We start from the raw sequence: 25,855 nt of genomic DNA, 5'->3' as shown, positions 1-25,855 counted from the left end.
TATTTCAGTATTAAATATTTCAGTATATTCAAATTTTTTTTTAAAACCACCAGAAAGTACCCAAGTGATTTTACCCTCGTCTGCACTGGTGTGAATGTGTTTCCACAGTGTATGACTTCATATGGTTATTTTACCCACTCTGCGCTAGTGTGAATGTGTTTCCACAGCGTATGATCAGTATAGTGATTTTACCCGCTCTGCACTATTGTGAATGTGTTTCCATAGTGTATGACCATTTTATAGCTCTGCGCGCGTATGACCAGAATTTCAGAATTTCAGAATTACAGAATTTCAGAATTTAATGACCTTGCTATGTATATCGAGATTAATCGATACACGAGTATGGTTATTCAGGGTACATTTTTGGTGTGATGTTTCAGTATTACATAGCTTATCAGATTTTAGAAATAGATTTTACAGTATTTAGTTGATTCAGTTGAAAGAATGAAGATTTTAATTTAACATATTGTGAAAGGAAATTTTTACTATATACTAGTATTTAGAAAGGTGTTATAAATGATAAAGTATGACCTTTACAAATATCCACTCACTGAGTCGCTAGCTCATATTTTTGTCACCTCATTTCTTATCAGATAGAAGCTGCGTTGAGCCATATCAGAGCCTGTCGTTCGACGAGTTGAGCTTCATCGTGTCCTTGTTTGTATGTCTCATTTTGTTAATCCATACAACATATATTTTGGGGGTTAATGTATTTTGTATCAAAAATGTATTAAGTCTCATACCCATTGCATATTTTGTGTATGTTTTGATATGGTAAATTTCTTTTTCAGTACAATTCCTTGATGAATTAGTATTTTGATGGGCTTGTGTACCCTATTTTAAAGTATGTGTATATGTTTGGGATTTTTGGTTTTATTCTCAGGTGGTTTTAGTCCATTTTTCAGAGGAAACTCTGCCGAAATTTTTATAAAATTATTACAGTCAAAGCATGTCAAGTTTGCCTTGGTGGTGGGTCCGGCATTTAGCTGGTATCTACCATCGGCGCACGACACGTGTCGGATCCATTAGGGTGATCGGGACGGGTCGTGTCATGTATCGTCTCCAGTAGCTGACATGATGAATAGACTCGCAAAAAGGAGACCGAAGACAATAAAAGTTTTCGGCGTCATTTTCTTAGACACAACTTCTTACTAAATATGAAAAGCAAGATTTTGAGGTGGAAATTATAGTACTTCCCTCGGTTCTATTTATAAGGGGAGTGGTTTCCTTTTAATAAATTATAAAAATTGTCCCATATCATTTACTCAATGTAGTTTGATGTTGACCCTCCCCCTCCACCCCATCCACCACCATAATGATCTTTATAATAAGCAACTTCTGCATATAAATAATCGACAAATATAAGTCGTTATAAAAGCCATAAAACTTGAAATATATTTCAATCATCATAAAAGCTAGATAATTTATTTTAACATCGTAATAATTATAGAAAAAATTCATGTTGGATTTCAATACTAACCCTTTTTATCTTCTGGAGATGTATCTCTCTTTTGCTACAAATTGTTGAATTTCAAACGGTGCAATCTTTTTCTGAGGCTGTTTGTGACATCTGCTAGGGACGAATTATCAAATTTGGATTACCCATAAGTCATTTTGGTGTTTCTTGAATTCATACCAAGGTAAATTATGCAGTTATTTGTATATAGACGTATCATCTACGTGAAGGATTTTACTTTTTAGGGTGTGTTTTGTATTAAGGATTACGCCATATCGCAATAAAATTTATCAAGCTGATCTTTGGTATAGACAATACTCTAATTAATTTAATTTGTAAATATAATGTAAGTCTCTACGACGTTGAAAAGTTTGAACATTTGTAATGGAACACTTTATAAACTTAACAAATCTAGTTCTCGTAAAGTCGAGTTTTATATTATTCTATTTTGTACCACGATAAAATAACAATTGTTTGTACTTTGACATGTCATCATATTCACTAGAATTCATCTTATATTCTTTGTTTATGGTCATAAAAGCTAAATAAAGATTAATAAGAAAAGAAAAGAAAAATATATTACTAAAACGTGAAAGTAGTGAGAATGTTATTATGGTTTTTTCCCTAAAAAAAATCTGTATAATTTTAGTTAGAATGATATTTGAAACTTTAAAAATTTAGGAAAACATTAATATTCGGATTAATTAATTAATTAATTACGAAAATACACTTTTTATTCTGTAGTTTATGATTATGTTAGAATTGACTCATGCAATTGTATCTACTACAGTAAATCTAAGTTAACGTCAAATACATGATATAATCCGATAAACCCCTAAGTTAAACCCCCATGTTAGGGGTGAATAATTCTTTATAATAAATAAGATAATAACGTTTTAAGTATTTTAGAATTAAAATATAAAGAGGTCTCAAACTTTTGATTTCTAACAACTGAAGCTTCAAACTTTTAACAAGTGTGCACCAAAAGACGAGGGGTCCCTCTTTAAATTGGAGCAAGAAGAGAAATAGTTATTTGAAAGTAAAATATTTGAGTTGCATTATTTTTTTCTTTGAATGAAGGAGGTATTTATAAATTTTCCTCTAAATCTTCGGGGACTTTGGTCATTTTAGAGGAATAACAAATGCCAGCTCCTTGTTGGCTTCTTAGTAATTGATTCCGTTATAAGTATCAAGCTTTATGTTATAGTGACAGCTTATAGCCAATCTGAACGTAGGAGCGATTTGCATTTATTTTACGCGAACCTTTCATGCTTTTGTTCGTCTCGCATACTACTATACTACTATATATTTAGCAAGGAATTCAATAAAATTTGCAGAGCGAGTTTTATTGGTTAAGAAATAATCCTCATAATCTGATTTTAATATTCGCATTAAATATAGGACTCGCTATTTCTTTTTCTGCATTGCGAACCTATTATTGTTTGCACATTTTTTTGGTAAGTGATGTATGACGTGGGCCGTTTTGAGGAGACATGAGGATTTCTTTCAGGTTCATGACTATAGGATTTAAAGTTACGATCTTATCCTTATATTTTTTAAACTCGGTCAGGCTCCCGTTAACACTTGACGGCTACGATTAAATGAGGGGTTCAAATGGTCAAGATCCATTGCTGATCCAATCGACGGTCCAAACCTTTTGTTTGAATATATAAATATACCCTTCACCTTACCACTGCTTTCTGCAGCGATTATTCTTGCTTATCGACGATTCTGCTTTCCTTCGTTATCATTTTCTATCTAGGTATGTGTTTCTGGTTTACCATTTGCTTATTTTGATCTATTTTTTCACAGTACATTCCATGTCTTCGAGGCTTAAATTTTTTGATTTAAGGATGCCTCTTTTTGATGTCGTTCTTTATGTTGAAGAAACACAGAGTCCTGGAGTAAAAGCGAAAGTACGACTAAGACCATCTCAAGGGGCCAGTGGTTCGCATGTACTTCGACTCGGAGTTTTTACCCACACAATCTGGATCTCAATCATTGCTATACTTAGCAATGGACCCCACTAAGGGGGAAAAGAAAGAAGACCGTGCTACACATATATAATTATTTACGCAATCGTTTACACCCCACTCACATCATCAAAGTGGAGACCATGGCTCGACATTATTAAATACACATGGGGCCCGCGTGTTTGTGAGGGGGCGGACACGCTTCAATAACCTCCCTTCGTTACATACGGTTTTTTCCAGAGAAAGATGTTAAAGGGGTCAGAAAACATAGCTGACACCAAGATTTTATTTTTCCCCCTCAACGAGGAGTTGGACCTTAAGGCGTTATTAATGATTCCCTCATTTGTTTTCAAGGCTAATAGATCGACCTTTATGTATTTTAACTCTACTTGGGAGGAGTTTGCAGAGGGTATGACCTCCAAATAAAGGAAAAATATGATCGATGATCATCTCTTGCGTACTGTTGTTCTCCATCATGTTCAGAGACTAAATATAATGTCTATATTTTGTGGGCTGACAAATTGGAGAAGAAAGTCGATTCTCTTAGAGAAAAAGTATAAAGTATGAAACTCTCCAAAAACAGTTGAATGAAGCTGAGAAAGAGAAGAAAAGGTTCAAGGAGATAAGTATAAGTTTTGAGGCATTTGCTGCGAAAGAGACTTCTGATTTTGAGCTTTTACGCCTTAGAGAGAAGCTTTAGACTGTTAAGGCCGAACCATTTGCCATCCCTAAGGACTTGGATAAGGCGAAGGGTGAAAAGGCCTCACTTCTTAATCAGCTATAGAATACTGAGACAAAGTTGTCTCTTGAGAAGTCTTGCCTTTCTAAGGTGAAATCTAATGAGGCGAAGCTTTTAGAGGATGCCATGCAGGTTAAGAGCAACCAGGTTGTTAACATTATTAGGCGTTTTCATCCTGAGTGAGGTTCAAATTTTTTGGATGTTCGCGAAAAGGACGTCGAGAACACTTTTTTCTATGAGTGTAGGACCGTGCTGCTCTACCATACCTGTAAATGAACTGGTAGAGTAGCTTCACTCACATTTGGGGGTGGGGTGGGTGTTTTTTGACATTTTTTTAATAATGGGTCCAATTGAATGACCCATTGCTGTGAGAGAGGCTCCTCTGCCAGATCATTTACAGGCTGGTAGAAGAGCAAAATCCATGAGTGTAACTCCGTTAGCTGCCCGACTTCTGACAATCCATCCACTTCTGTCGAGCTGGCCCATCTTACAAAATTTGCAGTTATTCCTTTTAGCGAAGCCCCTGCTAATGATGAACAAACTGAAGATTTTACTGACGTTTCTCATTCTCCCGAATTGAGTGTGCCCTTTGAGGGTAACACACCAATTATGCAAGATGACCCCATTTGTCGATTTAGATAAATAGCTTGCTTTTTGTCTCATCATTTTTTTTATTAATGAAATATTATTGTTTATGTTGTACAAATTGGTTCATTTGGCAATCTTTTTGAGCTCGCATTGTGTTGTTCATTTGTTACTTAATTGTGCTTCTCATAGATGCACTTATAATGAATTATATGTTGTTTATCTTTCTTATAAGCTTCCCATGTAGCTTTAGCACTTTCTCCTAAAAATGTTTCTAAATATTTATACATTTCTAATGGTTCCATATTATCTGCTAATCTAATATAATGACCTAATATTGTATTTTTCCATACTTCTATTATATTATTCCAATTTTGGGGATCATGTGCTGTAATATTTAATAACTGTGGTTTATGTAGTGTTTGAAATTCTATTTTAGGTTCTAAAGGTCTAGCTTTTCCTCTGGCTATATAATTTCTTTCTTTATCATTATAATCCGTATAAGGTATTCTAGGAGGATGACCACCTTGATATTGATATTGTTCTGGTTATCTATTTCTAACAAATCTTCATTAGTACATTCTATTAAAGTACTTCTTTTATCATTATTATTTATCCTTTTTGGATATGTCTTAGCTAAATGATCTGTTTCTCCGCAAACATAACAATTTAATTTATTAGGTGCTGGTGCAGTATACTTCTTCAGATCTTAGAAGGTATAACTCTTTTAAATTCTTACTTGTTTTATGATTTTTAGAATTTTACTTGTAGATCTAGAAAAAATAATTTATAGTTTTACATTTTATAAAGAAATAGAAGAGATTTTTGAATACGGTGTAGAATTAATTTCTTTAGAAAAACATAAAGCTATAGATTATTTATTTGCTATATTACAAGTAACTAAAAATTTACATCCAGAATTAAAAGAACAGATTCTATATAGATCTTTAATTTCAGAATTTAGAGAAGAATATTTTATAGACAGTTTTGATCAGATATTTATATCAGATCTAAAATTAAGAATTGAATTAGACAATATAGATAATAATTATTTATCAGATCATACAAATTTTTCATTAGATTCTTTTTATTATTCAGATTAGAATTTTAAAACTGGATCTTTTAATAAAAGAGATTAATAAATTAACTGGAGAAATTAGTTCTTTAGAAAAAAGGATTTTTAATATTGAGAAAGATATTAACAAAATTCGTGAAAATTTAGATTTTATTAAAGAACAAAATTTGACAATTATAAATAAAATTTCTAAAGTAGAAAATAAAGAAAAATTTCCAGACCTTAAAACTACAGAAGCAATTGAAAATATAAATAAAAAATTAAATAATATAGAAAATAAACCTAATCAAGAAATTGAAAATATAATAAATAACCTTGATAGATTAAGTTTAAAAAATACAGGTAAAGAAAAAATAACTAGAAAATTATCTACAACATTTTATAAAATATGAATAATTTTCCTGGTATATCAAGAACTATTAGGGAAGTATGATCATCCTCAGAACCTTATGATAGAGGTAGACATAGTACTTCTAATATAAGTACAAATATTATAGAAAGAATTTTACATAGACAACCTCAATATAATCAGAATATAGAAGAACTTATAGATCCTGAACAAGATTATAATAGATTTCAAACTCATGGTTTACAATTACTTAATCCAGAAAATTTGTATAATAGAGGAATTTTTGAATCAAGAACTCAATTTTTTAGACATACTAGATAAGTATCAATTCAATGTTTAGATGGTCAAGTAAGACAATTATCATTAATATCAGAAGAATCTAAAAAAGAATTAAGAAAAAAGAATTTTAGATTTATGCATCTAGGATTAATTGTAATAGGAATTAAAGGATTAATGAGAAAAAATTTAGGAAATAAAGTTTTATTAACTATTTATGATGAAAGAATTCAAAATATAGAAAAAAGTATGATAGCTAGTACAGAAGTTGATATGAATGATAATAATGGAATTATATATTGTAATCCAGATTTCTTATTAACCATAAAAGATTTCTCAGAAAAAATTAAAATAGGAATCCAAACACATGGATATGAAGATGTAGTCTCAGGAGAAAATTTATTAATAAGTATAGGAATAAGAACAAGATGTAGTAATAATTCTCAAACAAAATATAAATTATATATAGATAAAGTAATAAATTTAATGAGTAGTAAAGGAATAAAAATGATTAAGCCAAAAACTTATGATTCAGAACTTCTAGCAGGATTAGAATGAGATTTAGAAAAATTCTTAGAAACTCAGGAACCAATTCTAGCTCCTCAAGAAGCTATAACATATAAAGATTTACATGGAAGAACTAGTTTAAGGTTTGGTAATTATAGTCACATAAACAGAAATAATGATTCTGAAACAGAATCTAATAATACTAATGAAGAACAACAAACAGAAGAATTTATTAATAAAGTAGAAATAGAAATAGAAGATAGAATTTTTTATCCTAAAGAATTAGAAATGAAATTATCTCCTACAGAACTTTTAAAATTAGAAGATCATTTGTTTTTAAATAAACAAATAGGAGAAACAGAATATTTATATTATGATAATTTTGGAAATATAAGAGTAGGAATTAATATAGAAGAAATTGATAATATGACAGAAATTTCAGAAAGAAGCAATTATAAAGAATTAGCAGATGAAGTTATGCAAACTAAAATTGAACCAGAACAATATCAATATCAAGGTGGTCATCCTCCTAGAATACCTTATACGGATTATAATGATAAAGAAAGAAATTATATAGCCAGAGGAAAAGCTAGACCTTTAGAACCTAAAATAGAATTTCAAACACCACATAAACCACAGTTATTAAATATTACAGCACATGATCCCCAAAATTGGAATAATATAATAGAAGTATGGAAAAATACAATATTAGGTCATTATATTAGATTAGCAGATAATATGGAACCATTAGAAATGTATAAATATTTAGAAACATTTTTAGGAGAAAGTACTAAAGCTACATGGGAAGCTTATAAAAAAGATAAACAACCAGAATTTGAAGCATTAGTATCATTAGGAAATAATCCTTATAATTTTTTTAGTAAAATACATGAATTATTAACAGGAGCAGACCCAAATACAGGACAAGTAATAATTCAAAGAAAAGCTATTAGAAATTTAGAACAACTTAGTTTAAATAGATGGACTAAAGGAAAAGAAGTTAAACAATTTTTAAATGAATATTATTACCTTGTTTCTATATCAGGTAATACTTTTAACCAAGAATTAGGTAAAAAATTATTCCATAAATTACCAGGCCCTTTAGGATTAGAAATAACAAAAAAGTGGAATGAAAATAAAAGTGTTTTAGAAAGACCAGATCAATTATGGAGTATAGGAATAAGAACACAATTTATAATGCAATGTTTAGAAGAAAAATGTATTGAATTACAAATCCAGAATCAACTTAAAAAGACAGATTATAAATTCTGTAAAGATATTTATACACCCCAAACTTATGGTAATAATTTTAGAGAAAAGAATAAAAGAAGGTATGATAAAAGAAAAAATAGTCAATCCTTTAAGAAAAGATATTATCTTAGAAAATTCTAATTTTAAAAGTTCTGTAGGAGATAATTTCATTTCTAATTCTTTAGGATAAAAAATTCTATATTCTATTTCTATTTCTACTTTATTAATAAATTCTTCTGTTTGTTGTTCTTCATTAGTATTATTAGATTCTGTTTCAGAATCATTATTTCTATTTATGTGACTATAATTACCAAACCTTAAACTAGTTCTTCCATGTAAATCTTTATATGTTATAGCTTCTTGAGGAGCTAGAATTAGTTCCTGAGTTTCTAAGAATTTTTCTAAATCCCATTCTAATCCTGCTAGAAGTTCTGAATCATAAGTTTTTGGCTTAATCATTTTTATTCCTTTACTACTCATTAAATTTATTACTTTATCTATATATAATTTATATTTTATTTGAGAATTATTACTACATCTTCCTAAGAATCCTATACTTATTAATAAATTTTCTCCTGAGACTACATCTTCATATTCATGTGTTTGGATTCCTATTTTAATTTTTTCTGAGAAATCTTTTATGGTTAATAAGAAATCTGGATTACAATATATAATTCCATTATTATCATTCATATCAACTTCTGTACTAGCTATCATACTTTTTTCTATATTTTGAATTCTTTCATCATAAATAGTTAATAAAACTTTATTTCCTAAATTTTTTCTCATTAATCCTTTAATTCCTATTACAATTAATCCTAGATGCATAAATCTAAAATTCTTTTTTCTTAATTCTTTTTTAGATTCTTCTGATATTAATGATAATTGTCTTACTTGACCATCTAAACATTGAATTGATACTTATCTAGTATGTCTAAAAAATTGAGTTCTTGATTCAAAAATTCCTCTATTATACAAATTTTCTGGATTAAGTAATTGTAAACCATGAGTTTGAAATCTATTATAATCTTGTTCAGGATCTATAAGTTCTTCTATATTCTGATTATATTGAGGTTGTCTATGTAAAATTCTTTCTATAATATTTGTACTTATATTAGAAGTACTATGTCTACCTCTATCATAAGGTTCTGAGGATGATCCTACTTCCCTAATAGTTCTTGATATACCAGGAAAATTATTCATATTTTATAAAATGTTGTAGATAATTTTCTAGTTATTTTTTCTTTACCTGTATTTTTTAAACTTAATCTATCAAGGTTATTTATTATATTTTCAATTTCTTGATTAGGTTTATTTTCTATATTATATTGTTAAAACAAATTATGAAAAATCCTACTCAATACTCTTCTTAATTTAGATGTATTTTTCTTTTGATAAAATAATATCCCTTTTTTTTTTTTTAAACATGCCATCTGAGATATATGAACTTGGGCCTAACTCCATTCTTGTAAGGACACCACTGGCACTCCCTTAGCAAGAATTCTTAAAACAGTGATCCCTTTCCCTCTTCTATGCGTCTCTTAGCCTCTCCACTGGGCCTTTACGCTTTGAGAGGTCACTCAGGGCTTATTTTAAAAACAGTTTAAAACTTTTAACTTGGAGTTAAGACATGCTCTTATCATATACTTAGCATGAAACATAAGATTTTTTACGAAAATCATAAAACTTTTACAAATTAAAAATTTTATAAACAGAAATTGTTCTTACAAGATCTGGAACTAATATTAACTATTAGCACCATATCTCAGAACTATAAAACATACCTACCGGAATGATCCATCGGTAGTTCTTAAAAATTTAAGTTTAGGTTGGATAAACATCACCTTCGGTTGAAATTTTTGGCGAGATAGAATTCGCCTTTAGTTATTTGAGGTTCAGTGTTGGTCTATGTTTCAAGATCCATGCTTCCTTTAGTACTGGCAAAGCTATCTTTATTGTCAGATAAGTCTTTTAACTTTCTTTGTAGCTTCAAATACTTTATTTCTTAGAAAAGAATTTTCAAGCATGTTTCCATTCTTTTCAACCATACATGTAGTATTATCTACTAGGGGTTTTATGGCTTGCCTTTTTCAATTTCGTTTGTCTTATATGCTCGGATAAATGATACATAGGATCTCATATTTCATTGTACTTCTATGTTATAAGACAAACAAAATTGTCTGGGATTGGCACCTCTTTGATTTTCCTTGAAAAAGGTATACATTCAATACCATCATCTATTTCATATGATCTAGCCGTCTGATCTTTGAACTCCTTCATTGGTAGAATACTGTATGAAGTGTCTTTATAGTTTTTAGCTCTCCGATCTCCTTGTTGGTAATATTGAGTTGATCTCCTATCGCGAGAGCTTAACTCATCTATAGACATTCCTATTGTGGATTATTCTTATATCGCTCTTTCCTCTTCTTTTTTATCATATTATCTTTAGTTCTCCAAACCACATATTGCTAATCTTTTCGTGAAAGGAGCTAGAAGCGCACCTTTCTGCATTTCTACAGACATCACCTTGTCCATTTCCTCCTGGATTCTCACTTTTGAGCGCAAAGGAGCATTCTCCATGGTTAACACCTTTAGGCTTTAAGCCATTTCCTTGATTATTTTGGCAATAGATGTCTTTTTCCTTAAACAACGATGCTGAGCAAAAGAAATATTGGTTGGTAGTTTTGCTAGTGTCTCCTCACCCTGTCATTTTTTATTAGCATCATTATGTAAAAGCTTATCACTGCTGTATCCTTTGATTTTAACCTCAGGTTTTCATCGATCTTCAACCATCTATTAGTTAACACATTTCGTCTTCAATGATAGTTTCTATCCAAATATTCTATTTGCTTGCTATGAAACTTAGAGAAAATATTATGTTGCACTTTTGTATTTATTATTATTATTATTTTAAGTATGACTAGCAAATAATTCTTTTATGCAGTCCTATTGAACTTTCAGAAAAAAATATCAAGAACAAGATATGCTAATTAATGAAAGATTGAAGTTTAAAATACGTGAAAAAAATTTAAGATATAATTGCTACAATGGAAAAAGGTTGAGGACCTTAAGTGCAATTAAATATGATGCAAAAAGCAAAAAGGAAAAAAGAAAAAAGAAAAAAGAAAAAGAAAAAAGCATGGCCTCAATATAATTACTTTAACAAATAAACAAGTCATGTAAATATATTGTTCGATAATTATGTTTGAGTCCAACATACCAAACATTTCTTGGAGCTCTATATGCTTGCCATAAATGAACTTAATTCTATTCATATATCAATGTGGTGGATTCACTTTCTCATGATAAAGGAATCATATATCCATCGATAATAACCATAACGATGATATCGGTATAGATATTGGACAACTCCAATTCAACTTTCTGCCTATACGCTTCTATTAATGCCCCTTCGTGATTTCCTTTTGCTCGACCAACGATAGAATCCTCCATGAAACCCTTCGAGCTCCAATTACATTCTACCCTGCAAGTGACGTCCATGCCTTTCGGTTCGATATCAAGTCTTTCCACTGTTTTCATAGCATCTACCATTTCTACAAATGAACACGAACAAAAATTAAACCCAGAAAAAAATTCATTGATAATTAAAATGAACAAAATTGCTTTTTTTAGAAAGAGATGACAAAACCTTAGTATAATACCACTTGCATTGCAAGCATGGCAATTTAGACTATGTTCTCATGCTCAATGATATTAAGCTAAAAAAGAATATCAAAATTTAAGTCAAAATCAATAATTAATTTTAGTCATTTCATCGAACCACCACTTCATTTTTTATTTTATTTTTTAAATACCATATTACCAAAAAATACAAGGCTAGCCACAAACTGGATTCAATGATTATGAACAACCGTAAATTACCAAAGAATATTAGCCCCATTTCTGTGATTTTCTTTCAGGTAACATACTCAATTTCGCAACCTACGAATCTCATCTTCATTACATGCTAAATAATTATAAGATTCCATATCTCAATTTTAATTAATATCACGGCATTTGTGAGCACAGTTGCGTAAATTCAAATTGGAAATTATTCAATTCAAAATTTCAATTATTTTATTTTTTTAAATAAAAAACATGTTTTGTCTTTAAACCTGACGAGTCATGAAAGCATATTCTCCGTTTCCACCTAACCCTAGTACAGCACCCGTTGCCCTCATCCCAAGTACTCGATTATGCAGGGAATCTCCATCCTGTTCGAGGTAGGACTCGCGGATATCGAGTTTAACGATTTGTTTGCCATCCCTAGGAAAGTGCACACGTTTCACTTATGGAATATTGGACATTTTCTATGCAAAAGGACTAGGTCTGCATTTTCATTCAAAGGTTTGGTCTAGTGATGCCAAGATTTAAAGGTTTAGGACCTATTTGCACATTTTGTAAATGTTAGGGACCGAAGCCAATATTTTCGCTATAACAGGACAATATTAAAGTCATTCCCTCCACCCCAATACACACAGGTAGAGTCGATGTTAGTTTCATTCTCTTATTTCAAAGGAGTTCTTTTGGATCTCGAACATACATAAAATTTTTAATCTTAGTTCTAAGAGGACGGAAAAATTCATTCAAGTCAATTTGATTCGCTCAGGAACAATCACAACGGAAACTTCTGTACTTGAACTTGATTTTGAATCCCTAATCTAATAATACTAATAATAATAAAGCTTTAATCCAAATATAGTACTAGTAGTTAAATGAGAAATGATACTTGTATCGGAGAAATGCACAGAGAGTTTGACAGGTGTTGAGATGACAACATCAAATTGGATCTTTTAACTTTTCTGTCCAAAGTCCAATGAAATATTATCATGTGACTTTCTGTCAAACTATCTATAAATTTTCCCTATACATGTAAAATTGTTCTAGTTAGATTTAATCTAATGTAAAAATATTAGACTTGGAGCCATGTCTGAAAAGTGTGTGCAATATTAGTCCAATGAAAGAAATATTTCTCAAGAGCACTTCCTTCGGAAACAAGCACTGCTCCATGAAAGTTCTCTAAATTTGTGGTGCAGGAAATGAATTTTCTCATTGGTTTGATTTATCAAATGATAACGCATTTGATGAAACAATCGATTCGTTAATGTCATAGTCCGATAAATCTGTATTCACCAGGCTTATTCATTACATATTAATGAGTACATTATTCAGCCATATTTTCTTTTTCTTATTTAAAAGCACGAGTGCCAAATAAGATTTTTACGTCATCTTCGAGGAATTTTTGGACAAAATTTGTCTTGAGGATAAAATATGCAGACGACTTGGCATTTCTTATATTGGCAGATAACCAAAAAAAAAAAAAAAAAAAAAAAAAAAAAAAGAAAAATAAAAATAAGGCAACTATACAGGTGCTGCCAGGCCGGTCCTGTGATTTTCGAGGCCTGAGGCAAACTTTGTAAATTAGGCCCCCCAAAGTCAACGTAAATACCAAATTCAACAGTGTATTATGCAATCAATGGTTAACTTAAAACTAAATAATAAAACAACAAACAAAATATATTATAAATTTAAAATTTATATTATAAAATAACAAAACAAAAAATGTTTCAAACGTTCGGTTAAACAATCTCAATCATAAAAGATGATTACAAAATATCTCACACTTTAGGCATACACATATATTTTGTCTTTCACTTCTTTCATCTACTCATACTCAAAATGGAGAGGCTATACACATGCATATATATGGTGAGCTATTCTTGGTGTCGGTGGAAGATTTCTCTACACAATTCTAGCAAATCGGTGCCGGTGGATGCAAATAATTCTTACCAATTTGGATTATTCTAGACTTCTTCTAGATTATGAAGCAATTTTGGAGACAAAATCTATTGCTGTAGAATCCATAATTGAAGGTAACCAAAAATGGCTAAAGCACCTCAAACAACCTAATCCTGACTCCACCCCTACTTTAAAGATTATGTCATGTAAGAGGCCAGCTATGATTCATCCCATATACACAAATTCCCTTGGTCAACTACAAAAATTGAAACTTGGGGGACCAAAGTATTTGTCCTGTTGTCCATGTAAGAGGTAGAGGACCATATTTTTTTCTTCTTCTAACTTACCACGCAAAAGCAAAAAGATCAAGTAAGAAATTGTATAATCCAAACATTATAATCATAGTCTGCATAGATTCATAGTGAAGGAACAAGTAAGAATCTCAAAATCAAACCCAACAAAAAAATTAGAAAACCCATTGAATCTAATGCCAATTCTCATGTAAAATTGATGAAAAAGACTGAAAAGGGTACTTATGGAATCCATCTTTGGTGGCTTTCTCAAAGGAGATTTCATCAGTGGGTGCAGCCATCCAACCGGAGTCTCTGGCCATTCACAATTCACAGAACAAAACAAAATCAACACAACAAAACAAAACAAAATTCACAAAACAAAATCAATTCATAGAACAAAATTCATTTATTTATTCTGGCCATTCACGATTCACAGAACAAAATCAATACAGCAGAAATCACAGAACATTCAACACTCAGTCAACACAGAACAAGAACAACAACAAAAAGAGAGAGAGAGAGAGAGAGAGAGAGAGAGAGAGAGAGAGAAAGGCACTCACTTCACAATCAGTTTCTGAGACTAGAGATTTGGAAGCTAGTAGCGACGGCGGCGACTTCTCGCCCTCACCCGTTGCCCGTCGACAGTAGGAGCTAGTAGCAAACTTTGCTTTGCAATTCATTGTTTGGCATTCGCACAAATCGCTTGGAAGGGTTTTAGGTTTTGAATTCAATGAGAAATGGCTTTGGTGTCTTTGACCATTTGCTGGGTATTGGTTTGGGCGTATGTAATCAATAATCACTAATCAATGTGATATATACAATTTGGGCTAATATTTAAAAAAAAAAAAAAATGAGGCCCTCAGGCCCATATCAATTGTTACTAACCAAAATAAGGCCTAATAGAAACAAGAAAATAAAACCCAGAAACCCACATTCTTACGGCATTTCACCTTCCTCGGCTTCTTTTCCTCTTTCCGATTGCAACTGCAACACCCAGCGAGCAGCGGCAATGGCGAATCCGGTGGATCCAGGTCAGGTGCTGGCAAGGGAGAGGAAAATGATTTCTCCTTCAAGTTATTTTAATTAATTGCAAAAAAAAAAAAATTAAAAAGAAAAAATGGAAAATGGCGAAGTAAGGCCCCCTTCCAGTTTTGGCCTGAATCTTCCTTGCTTTAGGACCGGCTCTGGGTGCTACCCTGTAACTATCCCGAACAAAAGTACAATGAAAAGAAGTTAGAGTGTCTTTGATTACATTTATTTTTTAAGGAAAATACCAATTTTCCACCAAATTCGTACTTTGAGTGTTTGATTATTGTTTTTTTCCATTGAAAATATTTTCCTACTTTTGAAAATATGTCTAATTTTCCTTATTTTTAAAGAAGGTATTTTCTTTGGGGGAGGTTATTTTTGTTTTTCTTAAAATAAGGAAAACATTTTTTTTTAGGTGATATTTTTCATACCAATCAAACACATTCTTAGGGATGTAATGAGATAATTAAATGAATGGTCTATGAACTTTATTATATAGGTTACTAATTGCTCATTGATCTTTAAAAAATTACTCATTGTTCACTCAACTTTGCTTTAAGTTATTACTTACTCATCAAAATTTAAAAAGTTACTCATTACTCACTTATATTTGAATAAAGTTACTTATTATTCAGTAAACTTTGCAATATGTAACACTCATAAAAATAATATGGCCCATATGGGTGATTGATGGGTAATTTTATTCAAATTTGGGCGATTCATAAGCAACTTTTTAAATTTTAGTGAACAAGCAGTAACTTATACCAAAGTTCAGTGAATAAAGAGTAACGTTTTAAATTTAGCAAGTAGTGAGTTATAGCAAAATTCTTGATTAAATTAACTTGGGATCTAATTATGTCTTTAATTCAATTAAAAAATAATTTAAGCATAAGAAAAAGTAATATCAATAGATAAAGAAACACGGCAAGATTTCACACCGTTTTTTCTTTCAGAAACCAACAAAAAAGAATTAGAACCTCTTGTTTTCACGCCAAAATATTCAAGAAAAATGCCAGAATAATGCCACTATGACTAACCCATTTTGCGTCCACAGAGGTTACTAATATCTGTCTCTCAAGTTTTAACGTCTAGCATGTAACGCATCTGCATACGGTTGACATTTTTCTTACGCAGTCTTCTGGTACTTTACAGTGGGTATATCTGTTACTTCTCTTCGAGGCAAACACTTTTTTGAGGTTTCTTTTAAATTCTTTATAATTTCTTTTGCTAATTTTTTGCCTAGGTCTCTCCCAAGAATTAATATGTTCTGGGATGATTTTGGAGGGTTGTCGTGTTCAGCATTTATAGGGATTTGTAAGAATATTTTGCCCAATTTTCATATGGGCATGTGTTAAATTCCCAGTGTGGTAGCTTGTTGTGTAAAGCAAATTCTACATGCTATTTTTAGGAAAATTGAGAATTCGATATTTTCAATATTCATTCTGGTTTCTTTTGAGTTTCGGAGGGTTTAATGATTTCAGCGAAATATAATCCTAGTATAGAATTTCCCTAAAAAGTACATTTTTCTTGGTTGGGGAGTTGCCATCTAGGTATCTGTGGAAGTTTAATTACTTTTAGTGGAAATGATGAGTAATAGTAGGAATCATGTGAATAATAATCATGAAGCTGGAGAGAAGAAACCATCTACCAATTCTAGAGGCGGCGGTGGAGGAGGAGCCACCACTTTTTCAGGGAAATCAATGTCAACCAGCGGCAGCGTGGGGTCCCCCTCGAGCCGGAGTGAGGCTGCAATGGCAACTCCAGCAAGCGATAACACATTCCTTGGGTTAAACAATCTTGATATCCAAGGTGATGATGACAGATCTCAGGGGGCTATGAGGTGAGCCTTTAAGTTCTTTATTCTGTTCGTAGTGTCCATCAGAATTTTGTCATCGATGTATTTCCTCTGTGCAGCTTATATAATTAGTTGAAAACTCACTTCTATTGTGTTGGATGTTTTGTCATAAATCTCTTTAGTTGATTATGAATAATTGTTGTAGCATTGTTGTGAATATGTTAGGATAGGACTTCTAGTAGATGTGTTGATGGACAGAAAGGAATAGCATAAACAGATTTATATAGGTGACGCCAAATTTATTGAGAATAAGGCTTAGTTTATTCCTGTTAATAATGTTAGGGAAGGAGGAACACAAATAATAACATGCAGTGAATATGAATAAGAATGAAGTGTTTAAAAAAGAGTACATATTGTGGATTAACAAGAAATATTTTCTTAAATAGAGTTGAATGGGATTCATGTAGTGATCCTTTATAGTATAAGACACTGATACTTTGTTCAATCAAGAAATCTGTTTCAGAGATAATGTGGTTAAAAGATTGGTGCAACTCCATGAAGTTAATGTCGAGGATGATAATTTATAAATTCTAACTATAATATGTAAATAGTGAATTGAGGCAATCATAGAACACGGTTAAGTAGGACACTTTTGCTATTCATGTGGAAACAGTGAGGAGTAGAGTGGATGTGTTTTGCCGTGTTGAACGGAGCGTTAAAAGGATGATGCTAATGTAGCTTCCATGCATGACTCTCAAATCGGTGTGTTGTCTTGTAATATTCATAACATTTCAACTTTTCTTTTCTTTTCTTGCCAACTGTGATTGATTATTGGTTTCTAATCAGCAACAGGAAGAAGAAAAGAGGTCAACGTGCAGCTGGAGGGGATAAGAGCGGTAGAGGGCTTCGTCAATTTAGCATGAAAGGTATTTTATTTCTCATCTGTCTCATCTGTCCTCTATATATATATATATGGTGAAGTGGACGTATTATGAGGATGGTTTGGAGATTCTTAATAATAAAGAATAAATGCCATTAGGAAGGTAAGCTTAAACAGAATCAGTCGGCAATTACAATTTCATATCTGTCAGTCATTGGTTTGCTACTAAAATTGGAGATCTAAATCACTAATTATTAATGATCAAGTTCTCAAGAACTAGATTGGAAATCAAGGGGGATTAGAAAATCCAGGCAAACTTTGGATCTGACGAGACACATTGGTCTTAATAGAAGGGTCCATTTAGCATGGAAAATGACAGATAAATGTTTTCTGTTGTGGTTATGTATGTGAGTTGTGAATACTGCACAAAATCATCACCACTTCTTGGTTTCAAACTGGTGTTTCTTGAGCTCCAGGGAATGTTACATGAACTTTCTGAAAACTGAGGGTGTTACTGCATTTTGGATGGCCTTTGGAATGCTCGCATAATTAACTTTTTTTTTTTTTTTTTACTTGTATACACTTTTATTAGGAATTGCACATAATTAACCTCTCCTACTCTTTTATGGATAGTTTGCGAGAAAGTGGAAAACAAAGGAAGAACTACTTACAATGAGGTCAGATGACTCACCAAAAGTATTTCTTTGAAATTATTCTTTCTGCTTTTCTGCAATATGGTAGGGTGATCGTGTAATTCCTATCATTTGATTCTTCTTTTGCTCATTTTATCCCATCCTTGATTTATAAATCCAGTAATCATTTTCTGTTGATGTCCAATGGTTTTGATGTTTGATTGAAAGAGCCACTGTGGGATAGTTTTTGATCAAAAGAGTTGTGGTCATTGATCAAAATGTGCAACTTGGTCTCTTCTACTGTCATTTTTCGTCTAATGAGAGACATTGCTTCATACTGTAGAATGTGCAACTTGGTTTCTTTTGATGAGAATTCATATCAACTGCCATGGAACAGGGGAGTTATTTTATTGGTGATTTAGAAATTATATGGGTGTATGGGAATTCCCTCACGTGTCAAATGACGGTACTGTTCTATGCACCCATAAGTGTATATTGTGCAGCTTAACAGCTTGATTGAGGAGAGAAAACTTGGGTCCCGTGGAATGACCTTAATATTTTTCCATAAATGTTAAGTTGTTAAACTGCTTGTTATCGTGTGATAACTAGATTTGACAAAAATAAAGTCTGACCAGGTTGCAGATGAACTTGTTGCTGAATTTGCAGATCCTAACATTGGTGTTGGATCTTCAGACCAGGTTTGTTGAGTTTATAATTGTCTCCTCCTGTGTTTGTGGTAATTAAAAAGTCAAAGTTTTAGGCTTTTGATTTGTCTTCTGTACATGTGACAGCAACAATATGATGAGAAAAACATTCGGCGAAGGGTGTATGATGCTCTAAACGTACTAATGGCAATGGATATAATCTCCAAAGATAAAAAGGATATACAGTGGAAGGGACTACCTCGCAGTAGCTTGAATGACATTGAAGAGCTCAAGGTTCCATTTTAATTTCCTTCCTTTCACTTCTACTGTCTCTTTTTGTTTACTTTTCCCATATATTTTTATGTCACAGGAAAAGGACATCTCTGCGTGCCATTTAATTTCTATTATATCAGCGAATATAGCTTATGTATATGCTTGTTATTGCAGACAGAATGCCTTGGACTTAGTAATCGGATTGAAAAGAAATCAGCTTATTTGGAAGAGCTCGAGGAACAAGTAAGAACATAGATAATGCCTGTCTGTTTGAATCTGAAGATATGGTAATTGTTGTTGGCATGTCTAACGAATTTTCCTTTTTGCACTTTGGTTGGCCAAAGTACGTAGGTCTTCAAAACCTCGTGCAACACAATGATCTATTATATGGCTCAGGAAATGCTCCTACTGGTAGTGTGGCCTTACCTTTTATATTGGTGCAGGTAAAGTTGTTTGATAATATCTTAGCATTAATTTTTGGATGATGGATTTTTATTGTGTCCATCATCCAAAAATTAATGCTCATCATCACACGCAGCATTTTTTCCTTTTCTGCAGTCCCTTTTGCTTTTTACTAGAGAAGATGGGAACAATTGTCTAGACTTTATGTATTTCCTGGTGATGATATCAGATTCAGTCTCTATAATTGAAAAGATGGCTACTTGCTTGGGCTTTTTACATAACCTTAATACTCGCTAGTGAAGTTCCTACAATTATTTTGGGTGTTGAAAGTTCATGGATATATGAAATCCCAGCATAAGTCGTAATGCTTTTATTTCAATCATTTTTTGAAAGTTCCTGGAGATGTAAAATATCAGCGTAATCTCTGGATATTGGCATGGTGTCATCGACTTAGGATATACTTGAGTCTCTATGAGGAAATTCAACCAAGCCACTGCAGTATGCAAATGAAAACAGAAAATTGTTTACTACGTTAAAATTTTTTGATGATTTTTCTAGTAATAATTTGTTTAAAAGATCTTGCGTGCCTCTGTAATGGTTAAACAAGTTGCATTTGGCTGTTGAAATTGTGATTTCAATTAATATTTCATTATCATCCTAGTAACTGATTCTTGGTTTTGAAATATTTTATGATGGATAGTGTTTGACAGAGATTTTTGTAGAATTAGTTATCACGCTTCTTATTGATTTTTCTATCGGAACTGTAGACTCTTCCTCATGCAACAGTAGAGGTGGAAATATCAGAAGATATGCAGCTGGTTCATTTTGATTTCAATAGGTGAGGGAACCGTTTTGGTATTGTACTCATTTTAAGAGAGAAATATTAGAGGGAAACTTTCTAGTGCCTATTGCCTGATTTCATATTTGCCTTAGCTTAAAATTTACTTATTTGTTTTAAAACAATTAACTTTTTTATTGGCGAATTTGGAAATAAGCAAGTTAATTATTTTGAAATTAAGGTCAATAAAAAATTAAGAAAAAAGAGTTTCTTTTTAAACTTACATGTAACTTAGTTTTAAGCTTAATCAAACATGGGTACATGATCTTTTTTAAGTGTTTTTCTGTGCAATATCTAGCATGGTGGTATTTTTTTGGCAAAGATTTGAGTAATGTAGTTGGAACACAGTCATTTTTCCAGTTTATGCCCTTATCAAGATAATACTCTTTATTGCAATTAGACTCAATGTCCTTGACATGTTTTTAGTAAGTACACTCCGCCTTCTCTCGTGACTGATTTATTTGTTCGAATAATTGCAGCACCCCTTTTGAGATACACGATGACAATTACGTTCTCAAGGCTATGAAATTTTGTGAAAAACAAAGAGGTGACGGTACAGATCGTATCCCTGCAAATGGAGGTGAAAGCTCAAGCATGGCTAATTTGTACCAGCCTCATCCATCAAGATCAAACATACCGGGTATGACTCCAACTTCGCCTCCCCTTCCTGGAATATTGAAGGCACGTTAGTTTTCTTGCTTCAAGCTCTAGCATCTCAGAATTGTTGTATATCAATTGAAGAGGTAGTACTGGTTTCTCTTTGGCTTTGAGAATCATTGAGTATGCTTCTATAGACCACAAATTATATGGTTTTCTATGAATCTATTATAGGGTTTTACATAATTGTGATGCTTTTTATATTATACGGCGTAGAAAATGCTGTTTAAGCTGTAAGAAACCGTATAGGATACGTTGAGTCTAATAGGATCGTGGAATTTATTATACGAGATAGATGGTCGGAATTTAATTTCACATTGTGTTGTGAGTTGCTAATTGAGAGCAAGCAATTCATAAGGAGTTGCCTTGACATAAAGATAACTTCCATGGTAATGGATTTGGCCAACTTGTTGGTACTCTTCGAGTGCACCACATAAAGAACATTGTCACATAGCACCAAATGAGCCACATTTCTTTTGTGGACATTTATCAATGCGACATATACGTTTATTTTTCATATGATTCATATAATCAAGTTTATGAATGCAAAATATTAGTTGAATCAGATGATAAGTGGTTACCAGTGTTTCGCGGTTACAAAAGAACTTATGTAATTCTGTGTAAGGATTCATAAATACTTTCTTCGAGGGTAGCAACGGAGTTAAATATTCTTCATTGTGGGATCAAAAATTAAGTTACAACGAGCAACATAACATTAATAAAAATAATTCAATATATAACTAAACGTTGCCTATGGGAATATCGAGGTTCAGCATTCCGACGATACAAGTTTTTTTTTCCCGTTTTCTTGTGCTCAAAACTAAAGATTTCAATACCATGATAAATGAAATTGTTAAATTTTCAAACAATTTGTATTCATGAGTGAAAAATCATATTAAAACTTGTAGTAGGAACCAACTTCTTTAGAAGTACATAAATCATTCGTAAAAAAATGAAGTCTGAATTCCACATAGGGAAAAAGTGAAAAACTAAATAAAAATTTAATAAACAAAAATGAAAAAAAAATTCGAAAAATTTCTCTAGGGTAAGCTAACCATATGACCTCGGCTAGATCCGTCCATGTCCAAGGGTATAGCACAGTGGTTGGGTTGGATAGTAATGAACTTGAACTGTGTAAAATAATTTAAGTTGATTTGCTTGTGCTTGTTTGGTAGGGATTTTGTTAATTAATTTTTTGACTGTTAGAGGTAAAGTGGTTCCTGTCTGTGAGTGAAAAATTAAAAAAATGACGGCTGTAATAGTGAAATAACGGTAAAAAAATTGATTTTAATTGGGTTTTAAGCTATACCAAGTTTGGTAGGGATTTTGTTTATTGATTTTTTTACCGTAAGCGCGATAAAGTGGGTCCTACATGTGAGAGAAAAATTCAAAAATGATGGCCGAAATAGTGAAATAACGATAAAAAAATTTGATGTTAATTGAATTAAAATCTCTACCAAATATGCTCTAAATATACTTTTATCCACATATTCAGCAAAATCAATAATTTATTCTCCATATTTAGAAACACTTGAATGCACAATCAAACAAGCACATAGTACAAGCAGTTAAAGTGGTGGTGGGCAACCATGGGCAGCTGTAACCGCTGCTATTGGTCCTCGACAGTTGCAAACGACTTCTGTTGGCAATTGATGGCTTCATATAAAAGCGACGTTGACAGCTACAGTGGTGAAATGCTCGTCGGTAGTTGTAAGCAGCGACCATTAATAACAATAACGATGGTTGAAGTCGAAATGAAATTAATTTTCCAGTGATTTTGAAATAGACTTTGTTATTTGTACATTCGAGATTGACACCCCGGATGACACTCTCCTCACAAGAGAGGGGCTCACAATATTTTATTATATGTGGACCCCCTTCTCTTGTGAGGGGAATGTCATCCGGAGTGTTAATCACAAATGTACAAATAACTTTATTGTTTTGAAATGGTTTATTGAAGCCTTACGTGGTCCTGTAACATGGAGGGACCAATTCTAAGGACACGTACAAATTACAGAGTGGGCTGGTTCAGTCATTAAACCTAATTTTAAGTTCCCAGGGAGTGGGACAAACAAAGTTCACAGGACCATTGGCTTTTTTTGGATTAAAATCTCGAGTCAAGGTCGACATTTAGTTTTAACCACATTTTATGGGATCCACAGCTTTTCAATTACATATTTCATTAGCTTTTATCAATAGCTTTTATCAATATATACTAAAAATCAAATTTTAATCTTCACCAAATGGAAAAGTAACATTTTCGACCTTGTTTGAGCCCCATTTTTTCAAAAAAAAATGAATTTTTAAATAGTGTATTGATGAGAAATGCGTGGTTAAAAAATACTAAGAAAAATTTTAGATTTATGTGTAATATTATTTTATTGAAAAATGTGTAGTTGAAATAAGGTCAAAACACTGTTCAAGAATTCAATTTTATTTTATTTATTTATTTATTTTTGAAAAAATGGGGCTCAAACAAAGATGGTATATAAACATATTTAGATATTTTATTGAAGTGAGAGATTATTTTTTCTAAAAGTGACTTTTACTCGAGGTTGTCAATGGGCCCGACACGGCCCATGAAAGCACGAGCTTGGCTCGGGCTCGCCACGAGCTGAGCTCGTGCTTGTTTTTAAACGAGCCGAGCCCAGCTCGTCCAAAAAAGGGCGAGCTCGTGGGCCCAGCCTAGCCTGGCTCGCGAGCAGACGTCATCTTTATTTTATTTTTTTGGGGAAACAAATAGGTAAATAATAAATTAGAAAATAAAGAAGTAATTTTAATTTTTGAATCGTGAATTTTTTATATAAAAAATTAGGTAAAAAATTTAAACCCTCCTCCTTTATCCGGGTTTGGGACCGGCTACTTAAATTTAGAGTAGACGGAGTTAAAAATTGCGTTGTTTGTTTGTTTGTTCGTATACAATTTTTTAAAGAAAATTTAAAACAGTATTAAAAATCATTTTTTCAAGCAACGCTGCGCGTCCCCTTACATATATTTCGAAATAAATCCCTTCTAAAAATTGAAAGGGCAATCATTTGATTACCCTTTCAATTTTCAGAAAGAGTTTACTTCGAAAATTATATGCAAAGGTATGCACAGCGTTGTTCGAGAAAAGAATTTAAAATGTAGACATATAGTAGTAATAGTAACAAGTACTAACAAAAATTTAACTAAATTGGTGGAAAGATTTTTTTTTCTTTTTTTCTTTTAACTAAAAGAGAGAAAAAAAATAAAAATGAAATCTTATTTTTTTCTTTTTAAAATAGATAAAATATAAACCCTTCTCCCTTATCCGGATTTGGGACCGGCTACTTAAATTTTCAGTAGGTGGAGTTAAAAATTTTACACGAACAAATTTTTGTAGCGTGTACAATTTTTTTAAAAAAAAAATTAAAAGTGAGGATAAGAAAAGAAATGTTCCATCAATATAATTAAATCAAATATCATTTACTTAACGACATGCAATTTCGACATATTTATCTTGTAGTCGAAAATGAGCGTCCTATCAATCCTTAACGCACATTAACGCTTCTAAAATATCTTATTTCAGTCGGCTCATGACCTCGTTCAAAACTCTTTTACTTGCACTAAAGCAGACTCCGAAGCAAATGTGATGGTGTATCAAATGTTAAGGCGTTTGAAATTTGATCAATTATATATTTAGTTCCCGATAAATTATATCGGGGGTCCATCATGCATGCTAAAAGAAATAATATAGGCAAGTCTTCCCAATATTTTCTAAATTTTAATTTCATAGCAATTATAATTTCACTAAAATTAGGGTCATTTTTGTATTTATGAAATGTTCTTGCAATTATATAAAGACTCAAACACCATATAACTGGTGGGATAGTAAACGCCTGATAAAATCTTAGTGATTTCATAAAAAGATGTCAAAAATCTTTTAATTTTCAAAGCTATTTGCCAACAGTCAACATACCCTGTCATCACTTCTAACATGTGTATTGTCATAAAAGTCAGTTATTAAATGTTCAAAAACTTCAAATGACTTTAATAACAAGTAAGTAGAGTTCCACCTATGACTTACGTTGCTAAAAAATATTTTAGCATTTTGCACTCCTATTTCGGCACAATAATCCTCAAATGCTTGTTTTCTACTTGGGAAGATTGTGATATATATTAGTACGTTCCTAATATTTTGAAATTCATCCTTTATATGCTTTAAACCATCTTGGACAGTTAAATTCAAAATGACATAGACAACGAATATGAAACAAATACCCACCAAAATCAGGTTGCAGTAATCTATGCAATTTATCGGCAACTACTTTATTAACACGAGCATTATCGAAAGTAAATAAACGAATTTTACTTTCGCAATGATATTCTCTAACAATACTAATAATAGCATTAGATATATTATTAGCGTTGCGAGGAAACTCAATAATTCTAAAAGCAATAATTTTTTTATGTATGCACCAAAGTGGGTCTATATAATGTG

The 25,855-nt window shown here is 31.9% G+C and overlaps 2 protein-coding genes across 4 annotated transcripts in view; both read left to right on the top strand.

Annotated features, from left to right (window-relative positions):
- The first annotated feature begins 16,258 nt into the window (after nucleotides 1-16,258).
- Nucleotides 16,259-25,855, top strand: part of LOC111399555 (transcription factor-like protein DPB) — a 16,575-nt gene continuing 6,978 nt past the window's right edge. For both annotated transcript variants that reach the window (XM_023026947.1, XM_023026946.1), the window contains exon 1: nucleotides 16,259-16,328. The gene's annotated coding sequence lies outside the window, so the exon portion shown is untranslated. The remainder of the gene's footprint in view (nucleotides 16,329-25,855) is intronic.
- LOC111399556 (transcription factor-like protein DPB) lies at nucleotides 16,327-21,708 on the top strand. Of its 2 annotated transcripts, none has more exons than XM_023026950.1 (9): nucleotides 16,327-17,112; nucleotides 17,920-17,993; nucleotides 18,581-18,624; nucleotides 19,215-19,277; nucleotides 19,371-19,517; nucleotides 19,671-19,739; nucleotides 19,841-19,939; nucleotides 20,666-20,736; nucleotides 21,216-21,708. In XM_023026950.1, the coding sequence occupies exons 1-9, from the start codon at nucleotides 16,856-16,858 to the stop codon at nucleotides 21,424-21,426; spliced, it is 1,035 nt and encodes a 344-aa protein (XP_022882718.1). In that variant the 5' UTR covers nucleotides 16,327-16,855; the 3' UTR covers nucleotides 21,427-21,708. The 2 variants fall into 2 exon arrangements, with proteins under 2 accessions (XP_022882718.1, XP_022882717.1); XM_023026949.1 differs by having other exon boundaries at nucleotides 17,914-17,993.

The sequence above is a fragment of the Olea europaea genome, chromosome 9 (assembly GCF_002742605.1).
Source record: "Olea europaea var. sylvestris chromosome 9, O_europaea_v1, whole genome shotgun sequence".
NCBI lineage: Eukaryota > Viridiplantae > Streptophyta > Magnoliopsida > Lamiales > Oleaceae > Olea > Olea europaea.
This window is presented reverse-complemented; position numbering and strand designations above follow the sequence as displayed.

What these genes read in the sequence shown, in the direction of transcription:
- LOC111399556 (XM_023026949.1), top strand. Translation starts at nt 16,856, where the DNA reads ATGATGAGTAATAGTAGGAATCATGTGAATAATAATCATGAAGCTGGA. An exon ending in GAAGAACTACTTACAATGAG is followed by an intron (nt 18,625 to 19,214) that starts GTCAGATGACTC and finishes AAGTCTGACCAG; the next exon opens with GTTGCAGATGAACTTGTTGC. An exon ending in TACCTTTTATATTGGTGCAG is followed by an intron (nt 19,940 to 20,665) that starts GTAAAGTTGTTT and finishes TCGGAACTGTAG; the next exon opens with ACTCTTCCTCATGCAACAGT.